Below are 17,116 nucleotides of genomic sequence, written 5' to 3' on the forward strand. Positions count from 1 at the left end.
CCTAAAGCTGTCGGTGGCAGAAAAAAAACATTCAAGATGTTTTCAGGGATTCAGAAAAGTGGTTTTGGTTTCAGGTTGATGGATTTAAATTGCTGCACTTTGAGTTTGTGCAGGCTCCCTACGCAGCGTCACTGGAAACATGAAGACAGTGGACGACTGTCCCACTTCAGACGTCAGAAGAAGGTAATAAGCAGCACAAAACTGAACGGAAATGCAGAAAGCGAAAAGAAAATTCAACCTTTTGTGCAAAATTCAATCTGAAATAAGAGTGAAACACAACAAAAAACATCTTTTCTCTGCCGGATCTTCGTCTTTCTGTCCCGTCTCACCAAACGTCAGGTCAGAAAGTCCAAAGCGTCTCTTTCCAGACCTTTGGATTAACAGCCCTGCTTTGACATTCCCAGCCATGCAACCGTTATTGTGGGTTTTTAATTGGGTTTCCTGGGCCCTGAGGTCAACGCATGAAAGAAAAACACGAGCGGCGCCGAACTCACAGTAGTAACGTTACACTATTCTCACATTTAAGGTGCAATAACAAACTAATTAGACTGGGTCAAATTAACGATCCCCAGGGGAAAACGTGGAGAAAGAAAAACCTCATTTCCTTCCTGTGTCTCCTGTTATGAATTCCACAATGCACCGTCCTGCTCTTCTACACCTGCTGTATTTCACATAACATCTTATTTGGAGCGAAGCTCAGACGTAAACCGAGCAGCCAAAAAGACAAATATCCAGCCCGTCTCTGCCGGAGCGTCTGAGGAACTCCACGCGACGCTCTGGCTCATTTTTCTGACCGTTATTCCTCCTCGCAGGAACGAGGCCGATGTATTTGTCACGTCTATGAAGTGATTCATCAGCCGGCGCGGGCGAAGCCTCCGTGTGTGATGAAGAGGGAAAATCACTCATGTTGAGTTGATCACATATCCATCTGTCGGCCTCCGCCACCCGGGGCAGCGCCCACACAAAGACACCCATCGGCTCCGAGCCTCGACGCTCCGGCCGGAGGAGCTCACAGGCAGTGATTTCAGCATTTTCTGCCGCTTACTTTTAGCATTTGTAAAAATATATTTGCATGTGAAAGCTGAAATGCACATTATTCACTGACAGATTCAGAGAGAAAATTGAGGCCTTTAAGTCCTGAAGCCTGAGCAGCCAGAACACAGAAAAAGTACAAATAAGAAAATTCTTATTTTTCTCGTTCAAGACGCGATACATGCATCACTGTCATGAGATTTTTAGGAGAATTTTAAACATCAGAGGCTGTTAAAGCACTTTAAAACCCATTAATGTGGTTGATGTGTTCGGTTTGAGGTTTTAATCTAACATCCTGATGACTGATCGCATGGAAACACGAGGAAGTGCTGCAGAAGATGACGATAACCGAAACGAAGCGTCCCGCCGTCTGACAGGAAGAGTGACAGCGAGTCTGACGGCGTGACTGACAACAGAAACACACGCTGTCATGTTTAAAGAGATAAGACACAACTTTAGCCTCTGGTCCAAAGAACAACAACACACTTACACACCAGATGCTCCTTTTTATCCAGTACTGAAGGATAAACGCCCAAAAAACATTTTTTCCCTTTTGTAAATGTTCATTTTAGAAGACATTTATTCAAAAAAAGGTGGAACACCAACCCTGAAACAGGATTTATCAGTATTTTTGCATTTGTCAGTGATTTGACACTGATAATAAAAGTTCCTCTTGGTTTTTTTTAACCTCGATCGACATGTGATGCACGCAGCTCATCAATAACGACCACTTGCCGAGTATGAGGTAATAAAACAATTAAAAAAGAATGTTTTTGCTTTATTCTAGATTATCTGAGGGATTACATGCTTCTTTATATACTGAGAAGATGCTGGGGACAAAGTTTAAAGTCGTCGTGTCATTGAGCTGAAACAAAGCTGCCTCTCAGAGGCTGAGGATACGAGTCAGATCCGACGGGCTTATAGCTGTAAAAGCTGAATGTAAGCACGGTATAAATAACATATGTAGATATGTTCTGTCTTTCCCACAGAGGAAATATCCTCTGTAATAATCACACAGAACCTCAAAGCTACATTAAACTGTATTTGAGAAGGACTGTTTCCTCACAGCAGAAATTTCCATTTTATCAAGTCATTTTTGTTCATTATTGAGTCTGAAAAATCTAATTTTCTGAAAATGAACTAAAAAAAAATACAAATCTACTTTTTTTTTGCTGATAGAAGCTTTTTATTTCTGTTGTTTCAACATGCTTAAATTAAAAATACCGTTGAAACAAACTGATTTGCTTTAAAACAGACTTGAATATTAGGCCTGTTTTATTCTTATTTTTTAGAAAATTGGGATTTAAGGTCATAATAAAGCTTTTATCCAACACCAGAAAGAATCAATCAGATGGTGACGATGGATTTTTCCCACTTGTTTTTTTTAAAAAAAAAAACCCAAAACATTTCAGGCTGAAAACTGGGACTGAATGACTGATGAAGATGTCGAGCTTTTGCAGCATCTATCATCCTCACATGCAGCCGGCTCAGGCCCGCTCTCTCCTCCTAGTGGCGGCTCTTTGATATGACCCTTCAGCTCAGACACAGACATTACATCACCTCGACCCTCCTGTTAAAAAAAAAAAAAAAAAATCCAGTCTACTCTCTGACGGTTACGCAACAGCCATCATTATTCAGCGGCCGGCTACAGTAAAAGGCTCGGCGATGCCACCCACATCAACGCTTCCCTCCCGCCCTCTTCCTCGCCCTCCACCACTATCAGGCCGCCGCGGCGGCTAAAAACATTTCCAAGGCCATTTTGCTGAAAGCGCTCACCGTCAGTATTATCTAATCAGTATTGAATTGTTCCAAATGAAACGTAAGGGTGTGAGTCACTCTGCAGGTTTGTTTTGTGTCCTGGCACAGTGTGTAGGCTCGCTTTTATGATTCACACGTAGCCAGCGTGGAAGTTTTGCTGCTCGCTGAACCGCTGCTGCTCTCTGGCTCCGGCCCCGAGAGGAAACTGTCAGAAAAGGGAAGTTTTGTTGTCTTTTCAGCGGCTGAGGTTGCACAGGTCGCTGGTTGCTTTGTTCACAGACATTTGTGTTGTTGTAATATGCTAATCCTGCGCCGTTGTGCGAGGTGTAAGGTGGAGGTGCCTGCGGTGCTGCTGCCCGGCAAATGGATGAAGGGGACTTTGTGCGGCGGCTGGGATGGAGGATGGATGTATGGGAGGGACACACACGCTGCTGTTACTTTACACAGCGCTTTCAGTCCAGTTACAGTCAACACGACGGCGCTGCTGGAGCTGAGCCGTTCTTCAGCCTGATAAAAGCACGTCAGGTAATCAATGAGGATGATAACACAGCACATCGGCTCCATCAGGGCAGCTTCGCTCATGCCAGTTTCTTCTCCGAAGCTTGTCATCTTCACTGGTTTGTTTGTTTGCAGAGTTCAATGTTAGAGAATAAGCACAGTTGAAGTAAAAGTCTGAGGCGAACGCAGTAAATTCAAAGGAACCTTTCTTCAGAAAATACTTCCTGATCCTTCACTCTGCTGTTGTCTCTTAACTTCAGGTCTGACACATATTCACGACAATACAGCGAGGTTATACGTCGATGCTCTTTCAAACACTTACTGCTCACTAATGCTCAGCCGCACTTTATTCTTATCTGAGCTGTGAAGCAGCGTGTGGAGCATCACGCCAGCTGCAGCTATTCAAGGCGCAGTAACACAATGTACTTCTGCTAAAGGAAACTCTGCTGCTCCCAAGTTGAATCATCAACAGTAGAAAGTCCTTCCTTCCACCGCTGATGAGTTACTCGGTGAATGGTGCAGCCACAGAAACACACGGCTGCTTGGGTTTGAACATTTCACTCATCTCAAACATCATATAGCTTCAGTGAAGAACATCATGTAGAATATAGAGAACAAGATCATTTTTCTGTCCTTAAATGTATATGATGGGATATCTGATGGGAAATTAAAAAGCTAAAGGAAAAAGCTGTTGGTGGTGTGGACGAGCAGGGCGGTAAAAGCCAGAGGCAGGCTGGGTAAATGAGGAGTGTCAGCCGCCTCAGTGTCACTGTAAAGCCTTTGTTTCTGGGCTTACTTATTCTGGTGGAGGTGACCGCCGTTGCCACAGCGGCGAGGAGCTGGGCAGCCCTGGAAAATAAGCGTGGCGCCTCTGACAAATTGTCAACGCGGCTCCCCCTGCTGGGCTTTCACTGCGCTCGCAACAAAAGAGACCCCCGGCTCTCTCCCTCTCCCTCCGTATCTATCTCTCTCTCTCGCTTTCTCTGCCTCCAATCCATCACCCTCTCCGGTGTATAGCTCCCTGCTTTCATTCCCAGAATAGGAGAACAAAGACAAAAGGTGCATTAGAACAGCAGAACAGTGCGGGCCACCCAGGGACTGAATACAGCAGCACGGCGAGGTGCCGCCAGGGAGGAGGTGTGTGTGTGAAGGTATGTGTGCATGTGTGAGAGTGTGCGTGTGTGTGAATCGCATGACCCCGAGCCACCCAATCCCCACCTGTCCACACACACACACACACACACGAATGCACACATGAATTCTCCCTTCTGTCTATACACACACCCGAGCAGCATTACAGTGTTGAAGCATAAAATCAACACACTGCCAGTGTTTATCTCAGTTTAACGGTGTAAAAAGTTTCACCTCTACGAGGACAAACTCGTGATATAATCAACACCGGGCGACACAGAGCGACTGTCATTGAGAAATCAATACTTGATAATACCATAAAATATGCTGCTCCAACAAGATAACACAACAATAATCCCAAATGATGTGCACAGATTACAGTCATCGTGATTTCATGCTTCGCTCTGTAACACTAGAGCACCGTGCGCTCCACTGTTAGAGCTTCGTCTGCCAATCTAAAGTTAAAAATGTAGGTCGTCATACAAAACTCAAACCACTCTAAAAAATATTTGTTTCTACGAGATTTGCTGAGAGGTTGTTTGCAGATGACGTCACGTCACTCCTCACTGCAGATGAAGGGCAGGAAGTGATTTTCTGCGTGGGAAGCTGTATGACAAACACTCAAAACGGCTATTTTTGGCGTCATTTACGGTTGCTCAAATCGATCAAACTGAGAAACCACAAGGATCTTTAATCGAGCACCAAAACCTGATGTTCATAAGGGTGAAAAGTGAAAGAAATGTCTGTGGTCGGGAGGAGTCGAGTCAGATAACGGTGGAAATGGTGTAACATCAGCTAATGTTTTAAATCTATGGTGGCAGATTTAAAGTAACACAACTAACACTTGTTCAATCGCCGTTAACAGTTTCACATAAGACAGCTGAACGTAAATAAAATACCGTCTTGTTTTGGGACGATTCACGTCTTTGGTGGTCTTTCACTGGACCTTTGCGAGTGGTTAACTGAGCAAACAACCGTAACGTAAACGTCCACATTCAGCACCGCGGCGCTGAACATTTGATGCTCGGTTAATCCACAGGACAGTAAAAGCTATGCACCTTTGAAAAAACTAAAGGCAGCCATCATGGAGCACTTTGGTACCGAGGTCGTGGACCCAACCGCTAACAACAAATCACTCCTCTTCATCACCACACCATATACCTTTCTCTCATAATTTCATCTAAACTAGCCCAGTAAGAACGTTCCTCCATCTCGTCCGGTGTGGTTTTGACTTCCTGCCCTCCATCTGTATTTAATGTCACGTGACTGAGCACTTTAAGTTTGGATGAACACCTCATTCTGCCAATTCTCCACCGTAAACGAGCTTCTTACGGGGTTAGAATTAGCATATACGGCAGCAGCGGATCTCAAACTGCTGGGTTTCCAAAGGAGAGGCGTGACAGAAGAAGACTGAAGACTGAAGGCATGGAGAACAAAGACTCGACGTGCTTTTCTAACGTCTGTCCGCTGTGGGCTGTTACCTCGCTGGAGTATCTATTACGGTCTTTGGATACACACGGCGACAGTCATTCAAGCGAAAATGTGCATGTGCTTTGATGAGCGAGCGCATAAGAACAGGCACGGTGTGAAGGCCACGGAGGAAAGAGGCAAAAAAAAATGTTCTGTGGCTCATTTCACTCATTTTATAGCGAATCAAAACAGCTGGAGGGGGGAGACAAAGCGGCAAGTTTCGAGTGAGTCAAAGTTAGGAAGAGACAACAAAGGTGATTATTACCCAAAGTCTCAACTTTCAGTGAAGGAAAGCCACAGACGCTTCAGGTTTTACCTCCAGATAAAGTGCTTTAAATGATCCGGATACGCTGTTGGATGGTTTACTGTGTCCTTACTGTGGGACCCAGAAGGAGAAGCTATCATCTCAGCGCAGATAAAGATTCAGGCGTTTGTGGTATAGACCTGAAGAGATGAAAGAATCAAATACTGCACAACAAAATAAAACCTCTTTTCCACTGATGAAGGCTGTGTCAGGTCAGATCTAAGCAATTAACTCTGAGGTGAAACTGAATGAAGCGACGGTCAAAACTTTAAATTAAGACCAAGTTAAAGCAACACCTCATTTTATTTAGACGTCTGGATGAAACGCGTTCTGTCCCTCGATGCGTTAAGCCTTTTAACTGCGAGGCTGGTACAGAAATACACACGTTTATGTACACAACACAGAATACACTGTCTGTGTACTGAGTATAATCCCCAGCTGTCAGTTCAGCTGCAAACCACTGCAGCAGCTCTTGTTTTGCTGTTGCTGCTCATCGCATTGAAAATGTTCACAAACCGCTGCAAAGTCACCTGTGGGGGGAAATATAGCTCAACTCTGAGAGACTGAAAGAGACAGACAAAGATAAAGAGAGAGGGAAGACAGGAATAGATGGAGACAAACTAAGAGAGAAGCAGACTGAAAAGGGGAGAAGAAGAATCGGAGGGACGGAGGGCAAGACAGAGAGAAACAGCTAATGACTGAGAATGAGTGAGAGACACAGAGACAGAGAGAGAGAGAGAGGGTTCAGGCAGAGTTCAGTCTCATTAATAAATGATTGCAGTTAGCAGCGGCTCGACTCCAACATGTCAATAACGCGGACGAGCGGCTCTCATCGCCGTCTTTCCCCCAGAGCGGCAAAAAATGTTGACAGAATGAAAATAAGGCGACGTCCTTGGATTCCTCCTCTGTGAGGGCACTGTTGCTTCACTTCTGATTTTAATGGCCGGCGTCACTGGAGGCTCTCTCTGTTTTGATCCCACTGGTTTGCCCTCTCTGATGTGACATGCTGGGGGTAACAGCGGAGGAGCCGCCGCTGCTCGTCTTCCACGGGGAATATCTGAGGAGCTTCGGTGTGCCGCGCTCGCCCTTTGAGAAAAGTGCCGCCCACTTGATCCTACAGGTACGAGGCGGTTGATGTCGGGAACGTAAAGCGCACCATAAACACGATGAGTCATCGACAGACCTTTGCCTCTTCAGTGTTTCGAGTCCTTTGTGATTTTGAAAAGCAACGGTGATGAATTTCAAGCTTTTTCTAGATGTAATCCTTAATTTAATTCAAATGCTTGGCCGTCTGACAGCTGGCAGGGCTGCGTGTCCACAGGCGCTGTTACGTTACCGGGCACAGAGAGCTTCAGAGGGACATTATGAGCATTAAAATGCTTTTTATTTTTGCTTCCTGAACACACTGCTGGAGCTGTAACTCTGTGAGTATGTGTGGTTTATGGCAGTTTGTGTTGACCCGAACCTGACAGCCCACTCACATGGCGAGGACTCACCTCCATCACAGGGACCCAAACGACCTGCACAACTTCAGCTGCTTATTTTGAAGTTTAAACGTAGTTTCATCTCACGGTTTGTCAAGAGTAAGGCTGGTATTATGCTTCAGTAAAGAAAACTCACATTAGGATGCTATCAAAGGAACACGCACATCAGACAGACAATGTTAGCATTTACTCATCAACATCAAACGTTAATTTGGAGTTGAATCTGAGTCCAATATTCGCTCTTCTTTTAGCTCTGATTTTGGTCTCCACCAACCCTCTGACAAAGACGCTAGACGTTCAGCTAGATGCTAACGTAGTGTGTCCGCTGTTTGATGCTGGGCAGGTAAAATACAACCAATCACAATCAGTTTGCTGAGTGTTGTCTTCATCATGTTACCCTCTACAGCACCCTCCAACTTCATTAAAGAAACATCATAGATGCTAAACTGTGTCTGCTGCATGTTTCCAAGCTGACGTCTGCAGATTCCTGCACCTTGTTAAACCTAAAGATGGCGACAGGTCTGCAGCACTCATTGTTTGTGGATGACTGTGTGAAAATCTGCTGTTTATCTGAATGAGCCACTGCAAAACCTGGAAACTGCTCAAGGCAGAAGTATGAAACTGCTGGGTTTCTACTTGTGAAAATGAACGAACGGTGTGAAATGTGTCACTTCCACGGCGCTGGCTCTGTGTGAACAGACTTTATTTATTGGCATATTAAACTGGAACAGGTGCGACCTGATCGACCGTCTTAACAGTAATAGATTATTGGGAGCAGCAGCAAATGTGCAGGTTTGTGTTTTTTATGATATCCCACCACACACTTGGAGAAAATACCAGATTTAGGTTAGATGTTCATTTTCAGCCCAGACTGCTCGCTCCGTACGAACGCATGGCGCTAATGCAGCGGAAGAAGCGAGCGACCTGGGTTTTTACAGCTCGAGTGTGAATTAAAAGCAGCGATACGTACAAGAGCTCGGCGAAGTCGGTCATCTGGATCCTCGCCCTGTGAGCCAGGATCTCCATCAGGTGGAGGCCTTCGTCTGTCTGGAGCCTACTGATGACGAAGAGGAAGAGGAGACAGGCAGAGGGAGGAGAAGATGGGATGGGGTGATTAAAGAGTGAGTGATGAGTGAGAAAAATGAAACTCAGTAAAAGAGTAAAGTCATACTGTTGTATTAAACCACCAAATACAACTTCATTTTTATTTTACAATATTACAATATTAGCATTAGCATTTCAGAGGACACGCTAACATGGTTCTAATGAACACATTAACACAAGACCATAATAATAATAATGATTAAATAAACAAGTTTGCCACCGACAAAAAGCTTTATTTGTTTTATTTATTTATTTTTCTCTGCACGCTAACATCACGACACTTTGAAGTGCATGAAGCGCTCTGAAACGATCAGGCAAAACAATTTCTCTTGCAGTCATGCAGCTAAAATCCAGGATCTGTTTAACTAGACTCGTGGCTGAAATTAAGTGTTTGAAATTAAAATGTGCGTTCAGGCAAAGCTTTTAGAGCTTCAATTCCTAATTTTGCGAGCTTTAGGAAATTCAAAACCTGCAACGTGTCGGTCTAGGACAGCATAAGAGAAGATCTTGAGGAACACAACAAAGAAAAAGAGCATACGGAGAGTTTTCCATGGCAGACGCAGCAGATGGTCACAAGATTAGCGTCAAAAAAGGGAGAAAATATCTCTGGACATGTTGGGGTAACATCAAACATGCAATCTGAAGTGAGACTGAAGACCAGAAAAAGAATGAAATTAAGGTCCAAAAGAGAGAACCAGGAAGAAAAACTATCCCTCAGAAGCTCCCAGGTGAGTTCAGGGAGGAGTGAGGCTGAACGGGAAAGTCGCAGACAGAAAGCTTGTAATCGTCGCTCCCTGCTCCCTCGTTTTTAGCTTTAAAGCTTGTGCTGACAGAGAGAGACGAGGTTGGAGAACATTTAACCAATGGAATAACTGCCTATACTCCACAGTGTTTGTGCATTTCTTCTTCTTCTTCTTCACCACCCTGAAGCGGCTCAGCTCGGCCGTGTGCAAACTCTGCGCGCTCACAGTGTTTGAAATGAAGCCGATGCTCTTTGTACATTTTGGCAGACGTCGCTCAGGAAGTTAAATTTATTTGCACAAGCACATAAAAAGAAAAAAGTCGGTTCCAGCTCTGAACTTCCTGCTTTAACTCCAGCGAGTACGCCTGCCCTGTAATTCTACGTACTGCAGATTTTAAAGAGCGAATTTGCTTGCAAAGAAACATGATGTCGCATCATGTTTTCATTTTAAATCAATATGATGAGGAGCTTTTCAAACTTCAGCGCTGAGTAAATATAATCATGAAATATGTGAAATATGTTGTCAGCTCACATTTCTTCTGTGTAAAACTTTCAAAGCGCACTCGGTGCTGCAAATCAAGCACGTTTTCTGGGATGCAGGATGCTGCAGTCCGGCTCGTTACGACGTCTGGGAAGAAATGAGCAGGCGGCGTTACGCTCCCTTCAAACCGCGCTGGGAAAAAACATTCAGTGGTGTATAAATGTCATCTGTGGGAGGTGGAGCTGGTGCTTCAGTGCAGCTTTATGGTTCTTTCATTTGAGTTCTTCCACTTTGGGAAACCTTCACTTTATTTCACAGGCAAATTTTGTTCTTTTACTGAACTGCATTCGTCTGACAGCTTGAGTTATTGGTTATTTGGTAGAATAGATTATTATTTTATATTCAACATGCTGCCCGATAAACAGAAATGTCTTGTTCTAGCTTCCTTCTGTCTTCTTGTTCTCTTCTCAAAGCATTAATACTCCCAAAACTATGATGAACCTCATCTCTTTTACCGGCGATGCTGACGTGACGGCTAAATTGAGAGAAACTCGCTAACATTTCACCAAACTGTGAGGACGAAATGGAAAAGGAATAACAAATTAAGCAGTCAATTAAAACAGCCTCGATGCATGCAAAGGATGGGGAGAGTGTGTGTGTGTGTGTGTGTGTGTGTGTGTGTGTGTGTGTGTGTGTGTGTGTGTGTGTGTGTGTGTGTGTGTGTGTGTGTGTGTGTGTGTGTGCGCGCGTGCTGGGAGACCGCGTTCAAAGCTCAATATCCAAACTCCAAGCTAATTGCTTCCTATCTGCCTTGGACTGGTCTGACCTCCCCTCAGCTCGCTCTGCAGAGAGGAGGGGCCTCCAGACGCCTGCAGGAGGCGTGTTCTGTCCCTCGCCACCAGCCGTCATCTGCGGATCACTCCGATGACGGCGCCGGCGAGGACGCGGAGGAAAACTGAGAGAGAGATTTTCTGCAAATGGTGAAAATCGCTTGCTTTTTAAATATAGCTAATTATGGAAATCAGCAGATGTCGGCTTCCTCGTGTCTCCATCTTTGATTCTTCTTTTGTCATTTGGATTTGAGTGTTAGTGTTTTACCCTTGAACACTGAAAACGACACAATTTTTCCAAAGCCCTCAATAAAACCACACTACACATACACATCAAAAATAGTTTGAACGCACCTCTACTGACAGATGCAAAAGAAAAACAACCATCTGAAAAACGTCTCAAATAGCAGAAAAATGCCTGTATGTTAGATGAATGTTACCCTTGTTTTACATAACAAGAGAATATGTCTGCCTGTGGGTGAATCACCGGTAAGAAAACCACACATGAAGAGTGACTGACGGCCGATGATTTCCCTCCTTCCTCTGCCTCGAGAGCAGACGGCAGCTTCAGCAGCCCTCGGTATGAGTCAGTCGTCCTCAGAGCGGAGCGGCAGCTTCAGATCTGACACCGCTGATCACTCCGCCTGCCTGCACATCCTGAGTGCTGATGGCTGCTCCGGGGACCTCACGGCAGCTTTCACATTAGCTCTGCAGCACACTGTACTTTGGGCTGTGATCCGCCGCAGACACGACGGCGTGTAAAAGCAGGATTTTCTACATGTGATTGACTTTATTCTGCGCTTCTTGCCTACACATTTTCAGCATAAAGACAAGTGCTACCAAATCAGACGCCTGCAGTGTCCAGCGTCTTTAAGGGGACAAAGTAGCAGCAGCTCCTCTGTTGTTATGAAGACGGTGAATACTTGACGGCTACAAAACATCAAATAACTCATTCTAAAGGAAATAGTCAACCAAGAGTCATTTACAGTTTAAACAGAAGGAGCTGTGATCGCATGATGCAGGTCAAAGTTCACTCATCCAACTTAAATCCTGGTCCTGATCTTTCCTTTAGCGCCACCACGATGCTGACATTTGTCTAATATCTGCAAAACTAACGAGTTAAAGGGATCATCAGCAAACGTAGCTTCTGCATCATCAAGCTTCCAGCATCACCTGCGTCAAGACAAGAAGAGGTCACGTCCAACCCGCTGTAAGACTAAATGTTCATGTAAGTTGCTTTTTTAAATCGAAAAACATTTTAATCTTTATTATTCGTGTGACTTCAAAGGTCAAACCGTATATGAACATTGACATTTTAGGCGTTTGAGGAGCCCATGCTGCCACAGTGTGACGTAGTCCAGATTATCAGGACGTGTATGAACGGAGTTCCTCATGAGGAGGAGGGGACGGTGACGGCCTGGCCGCCATCATTTCAGCTGTGTTTCCACTACAAAACCAGGCATTTTGAACAAGAAGTCAGGACATTTTCCAGCCATGTTTTTGGCAACAAAACCGGGCATTTTAGGTCAAAACGTGATATTTCCTTTCTCTGGCCAGGCGGTTTTTGTACTGACACCAAACCAGACCTTAACCGCAGCCATGCCACGACATGAAAACTGAAAACACGAAGTTGGAACACAAAGTAAAGTTTCAAATATCTGTTGTGCAGAAACGTCCAACGCCAACATTTATTCTGACGACTGGCTTGAAGTGCCTGAGGAGAGGGTTGTTGGGTGAAGTAACAGGAAAGCCAGAGGTTTTCAGCGAATGAGAGGAGGACAGTTTCCGCCAACATCAAAGACATCTGCTGCCCTCCGGGCTCCTCCAGTCATCCTTCCTTCAGCTACACTGGGGGCGAAGAAGGGGCTTCTGCTGAACAAACACCTTCCATAACTATCTAATCAACAGCGATGATGACTGGGGAGAATAGCACCCGTAAGACTACGAGAGGAGAGACGCAGTAATTGTAGAAAGCAACGCGAGCTCATCCTGCAGATGCTTTTAATTGTGAAGTTGCTGCTGAAAAGCTTTTAAGGAAATATTATCACGACAGAGGTGACAGAAAAATAAACTTTGGACAAATTACAGGGAAATTAAATGTGAACTTCACACTGCGCCGCCTCTACTGCTGTCATGTCATGTGCATGTATGAAATTAGTAAACCTAGGTGGTATTTTGAGGTTTGGAGGATATACAGCAGTTTATAACAGGAGGGTCTGCAAACCTGTTGGTGCTAATTACTGGTAGAGTGCACTGACTTTAAATGTTCAGGGGAGGGTGACAAATCCAGCGGGATTGTGGATAAATGTTGTTTTTATGTAAAGTTTTTTACATAATTATGGATTATTATTGACCTCAGGAATTACAAACACAAATAGGACTTTTTTTCCTGCCAATTAGCCCGCACTGCCTCTTTATTAATCAAACTAATTAGCCGGTGAGTTCCATTAAAAGCCAAATGTCGTCTGCCAGTTGGTGTTTCAGAGTTTCAGATGTGTTTAATATGTTCGAATGATGACTGACGCTACAAGTTTAATTAAACATGCGTGATATTCACATGTCTGTTTCCAAAGGCGGGAGGTTTCAATGGAAGTGTTTCATTTCAGGTTTTTTACATGCAGATCACATCTGCGATGTGGGATGCCAGGCAGCAGGGAAAAGCATTTAAAGGTTGAAGGGTTAAAAGGCGGCTAAAAAAAGTCTGTCTCCATGCCCGCATGTATGTGTGTGTTGGGGAGCAGGTGTTTCCCTCCAGCTGTGATGAATCACCCCGTCTTCCTCCTCCGCCTCCTCTTCACCCGCGGCCACAGGAGGAGGTGATGCGCCGAAACCACCAGGAGGTTCCTGCTATCAGCCTTCACCTCTGACATGGCGCAAAAATGTCATACTGGAACGTTGCATCTAATCTGTCTTCTTACAGCTGCAGTCCTGCACCGCTGCAGGTATTTATCTTTGTATCACGGGAAGGAAAAAACAAGGCAACATAAAACTCTGGTTCCTTCATGTGTCAGTTAAAGCCACGGTTCATCGACGCCGGTCCAGCAGTCTGGTACCGGGCAGAGCAAATCAGAGATGCTGTTGTGGTGGAGACAATTCGTCTGACTGAAGGGATGCCAAACCTTTTGTTTGTGGTTTAATGTGGACTGATGTTTTTACCAGGTCAACGAGGTAAACGAGCTCTCCATCAGTTCAATGTAGTCAATTAATAAATGTCTTTCACACAATAATGACGGGTTCTAGGTTTTGTCAAACAACTCTAAAATTTGTGAGACTAGTTTTTCTTTTATGAGGCTGATGAAGAGCTTCGTGCTTTCCGGTGCATTGCCAAGTCTTGAAGTGGCATTCTTCCCTGTTGTGGTTGATGCTGCACTTCGCTCTCTCGAGGAGAGCTTTGCGAACTGTCAAGGACAACTTCGGTGTTCTTTTGAAGTTCAGTGATCTCACAGAAATGTCAAGAGACACTTTAAAGAGTCACTGTAAAGGGTAATAGAGAAATCTGCAGAGTGCACCAAAGACGTCTGCGGTGCAGGAGCGACTGAGGACATCTTAAACTTTTTACCTGTTCACCTGTGATAAGAGCAACGCAGCCTCTGGTTCATAAGGCCACAGGAGCTGTATGTCGATGTATAGATGTCACAAAGGCTGTAATATTAAGACAAGTTCAGGTATAGATATGTATTCATACACACACAGATCTAGTGGCTGAAGAAGAAAAAAAGCACTCAACAACACTGATCATGAAGGATGCCTTCAAGGGTACCACACCTTCAAACTAAAGGCCGACAACCTGCCTCTCCAAAACATGGAGGATCCAATCCAAGACCAGGATCATAGCAGAGGGAAAACTGGGAACAACACCAGAGGGTCAAAGCATTAACTACTGGTTGGATTCACACAAGACTCTAGACCAAACAGCCTGGATGGACTACAAGAAAACCTACAATTCAACGCCCACACGGGGTTAGTGAAGTGCTCTGTAGTGGCACTATGCAAAGCCAACAGGACACTAACAGTCTTCATGAAGAACTGAATGCAGCAGGGGAAGAAAAGAGACGGTCACACAATGGACAGTCCGAGCACGGACCTGAAGATGAGGTGGATTCTGACAAATCCTCCCAGTGGCTCGAAAATGTTGGATGGCTGCAAAAGAACAGGCACCAGATCGGTTGAGGCAGGGGTCGACCACGGCCGGCAAGACGCGGGATGCAGGCTGTGCAAAGATGTCTCAGACAGTCCAGCACTTTGTAGCAGGGTAAGATGCTCCCATGGGCAGTGTACGCTAAAAAGCATGGAAATCCACAGTAGTCCTGGTGTTACCAGGAGCACCGGGGGCTGCGGCCCCCAAAACTCAGAGAGTAGCTGCAGCAGAATATCTGAGGTCTCTAGAAGAAGGCAGTCAAGAAGGAAGGAACAGCTAAGAGGACACTCATGTCTCTGGTAGAGGATCCGAGCTTGAAGAAGACACACACAATGCAAACAAAGGGTGAGAGTGATGCATTTACCCCTCACTGCTTCACCAACTGTTTCAGCTGATGAACAAAGCACTTGGAACTGTCCCTTGGCGTGAAAGAGTCCACGTCCCTGGAGGGTTTCCTGCCCACACAGACAAGGCTAGGAGATCTTAATAAGGCATGGGAGCTGCAGCTGGAAGCTCAAACTACACCTTTCATTCGAAGCTTTGCTTTGACTGCACTTTTGAAGCTTATATTTGTATCACGAGCACTGACGCTCAGAGATCATAAAATAAGCCTGATCTAAACACATAAATGCAACGCCGGGTAAGATGATGGGAAGAATCTTTCAGCTGTAATTAATCTCATCTGGTCAAAGGGACACTTTTGATGCAGGCTAGTGTTACTGCTGAGATACGCAACAGCTTTTTAGTTAAGAGGGACTGAAAAAGTGGCTGACTGAACGCGGCTTTCGAAGACCACAGCAGAAGAAAGTTGCTCATTTATACCACAATGATGTGCGGGACAAAGCCTTCAATAATGTAAAGGAGGTTCAAGGAAAAAAGACAACACGCTGGGCTGCGAACAGCTTTCCATCGTTCAACAAATGGAAGCCCTGAGCGTGACCTTGATAACAACGTCACAAACACGCTCTTTCTTTATAATGAAAGATGTTCGGTTTTTCCGCCGTACTGCTCTGAATGACACATTCAGGCCTTGAGCCAGAATTGCACTTATTGCAGCTAAAAGACAAGTTTGAAAACCAAACACCACAGCAACCATTTCTAAAGGTCTTCAATTTCAAACTGAGGAGCAGAGAAATCGATTTGAAAATTGCTCTGCCCTTCGTGTGAATGGGAACGAAGGAAAAAGGAGGCCCGCAGCGTCCTCTTGTTGCATCCTGGGTAATATCTGACATCAGCTTGCGCAGTATGAAGGCAGGCTCACTTTCTTTGTCATGTATGAGAAACTATATTTTTCCTTGACAGCAGCGACAAAGAAACAGATTTGTATTTGCAGGGAAAACACATTTCCTGCCTCCATTACTGTGAAACTACTGTGGACGGTTCAAAACAAAGACAGAAGGAAATGCATGAAATGAAAATGCCACAAATCCAAGGCCAGTAAGGAACAAGGAAAGGCAGGTCGGACACGTCAAAGACACAAAGGAATCCTTATCAAAGATGTATTTGTTAAAATATGGGCTGATGAATCTTTAACCTCTTAAATACCAACAGGGGTTTGAGATTCTGATATCAAGTACGCGTCGGGCTCTGATCAATACTTTGATTACCATCTGTGTGCCGGTAGCTTCCTACTCACTCTGTGTCTGTGATGACGTAGCCAAAGACGTCATCGTCGGCCTTCTTCCTGCTGGCTTTGACGTCCAGCTGAAGTTCGGGAACGTGCATCGTCTTCTTGTGCGGTTCCTCGTACACGAGCGAAGCAGGAGGGGGCGCCACCTCCTTGATCCAGCCCTCCACCTCTGACACCTCCTCCACGGACTGGGTGGCGTCCTTCTTCTGCACCGTCACCCCTGCCTCGCTGGTCCGACTCTGGACGTTTTCCAGCCCCACCCGTTGGCCTCTGGCCGTCTCCGTGGAGGCGTCGTTCAGATTCCTGGCCGAAGGAGCGGCGTTGAGAGAGGTTTTGTCGAGGTAGGCGAGAAGTTTGGTGAGGAGGCTTTCACTCTCAGCCTGAAAGAAGACGACGTGTCAGCCAACCAGAGCCACAGAATTATGATTATTATCTGACCACGTGCAAGAATAAAAAATGTTTGATGACTGAGGTCCATTGGAGGCTTTAAAACCTCAACACGTCTATGCCCCCA

General features: G+C 45.2%; 1 protein-coding gene across 2 annotated transcripts in view; it reads right to left on the reverse strand.

The window, feature by feature from the left end:
• LOC139338435 (receptor-type tyrosine-protein phosphatase N2-like) overlaps positions 1-17,116 on the reverse strand; it is a 174,030-nt gene that overhangs the window by 115,490 nt on the left and 41,424 nt on the right. For both annotated transcript variants that reach the window (XM_070973425.1, XM_070973426.1), the window contains exons 9-10: positions 16,609-16,982; positions 8,648-8,734 (exon numbers count right to left, since the gene is read on the reverse strand). In XM_070973425.1, coding sequence (XP_070829526.1) covers positions 8,648-8,734; positions 16,609-16,982 — 461 coding nt within the window. The remainder of the gene's footprint in view (positions 1-8,647; positions 8,735-16,608; positions 16,983-17,116) is intronic.

Source organism: Chaetodon trifascialis, chromosome 11 (genome assembly GCF_039877785.1).
Source record: "Chaetodon trifascialis isolate fChaTrf1 chromosome 11, fChaTrf1.hap1, whole genome shotgun sequence".
Lineage (NCBI taxonomy): Eukaryota > Metazoa > Chordata > Actinopteri > Chaetodontiformes > Chaetodontidae > Chaetodon > Chaetodon trifascialis.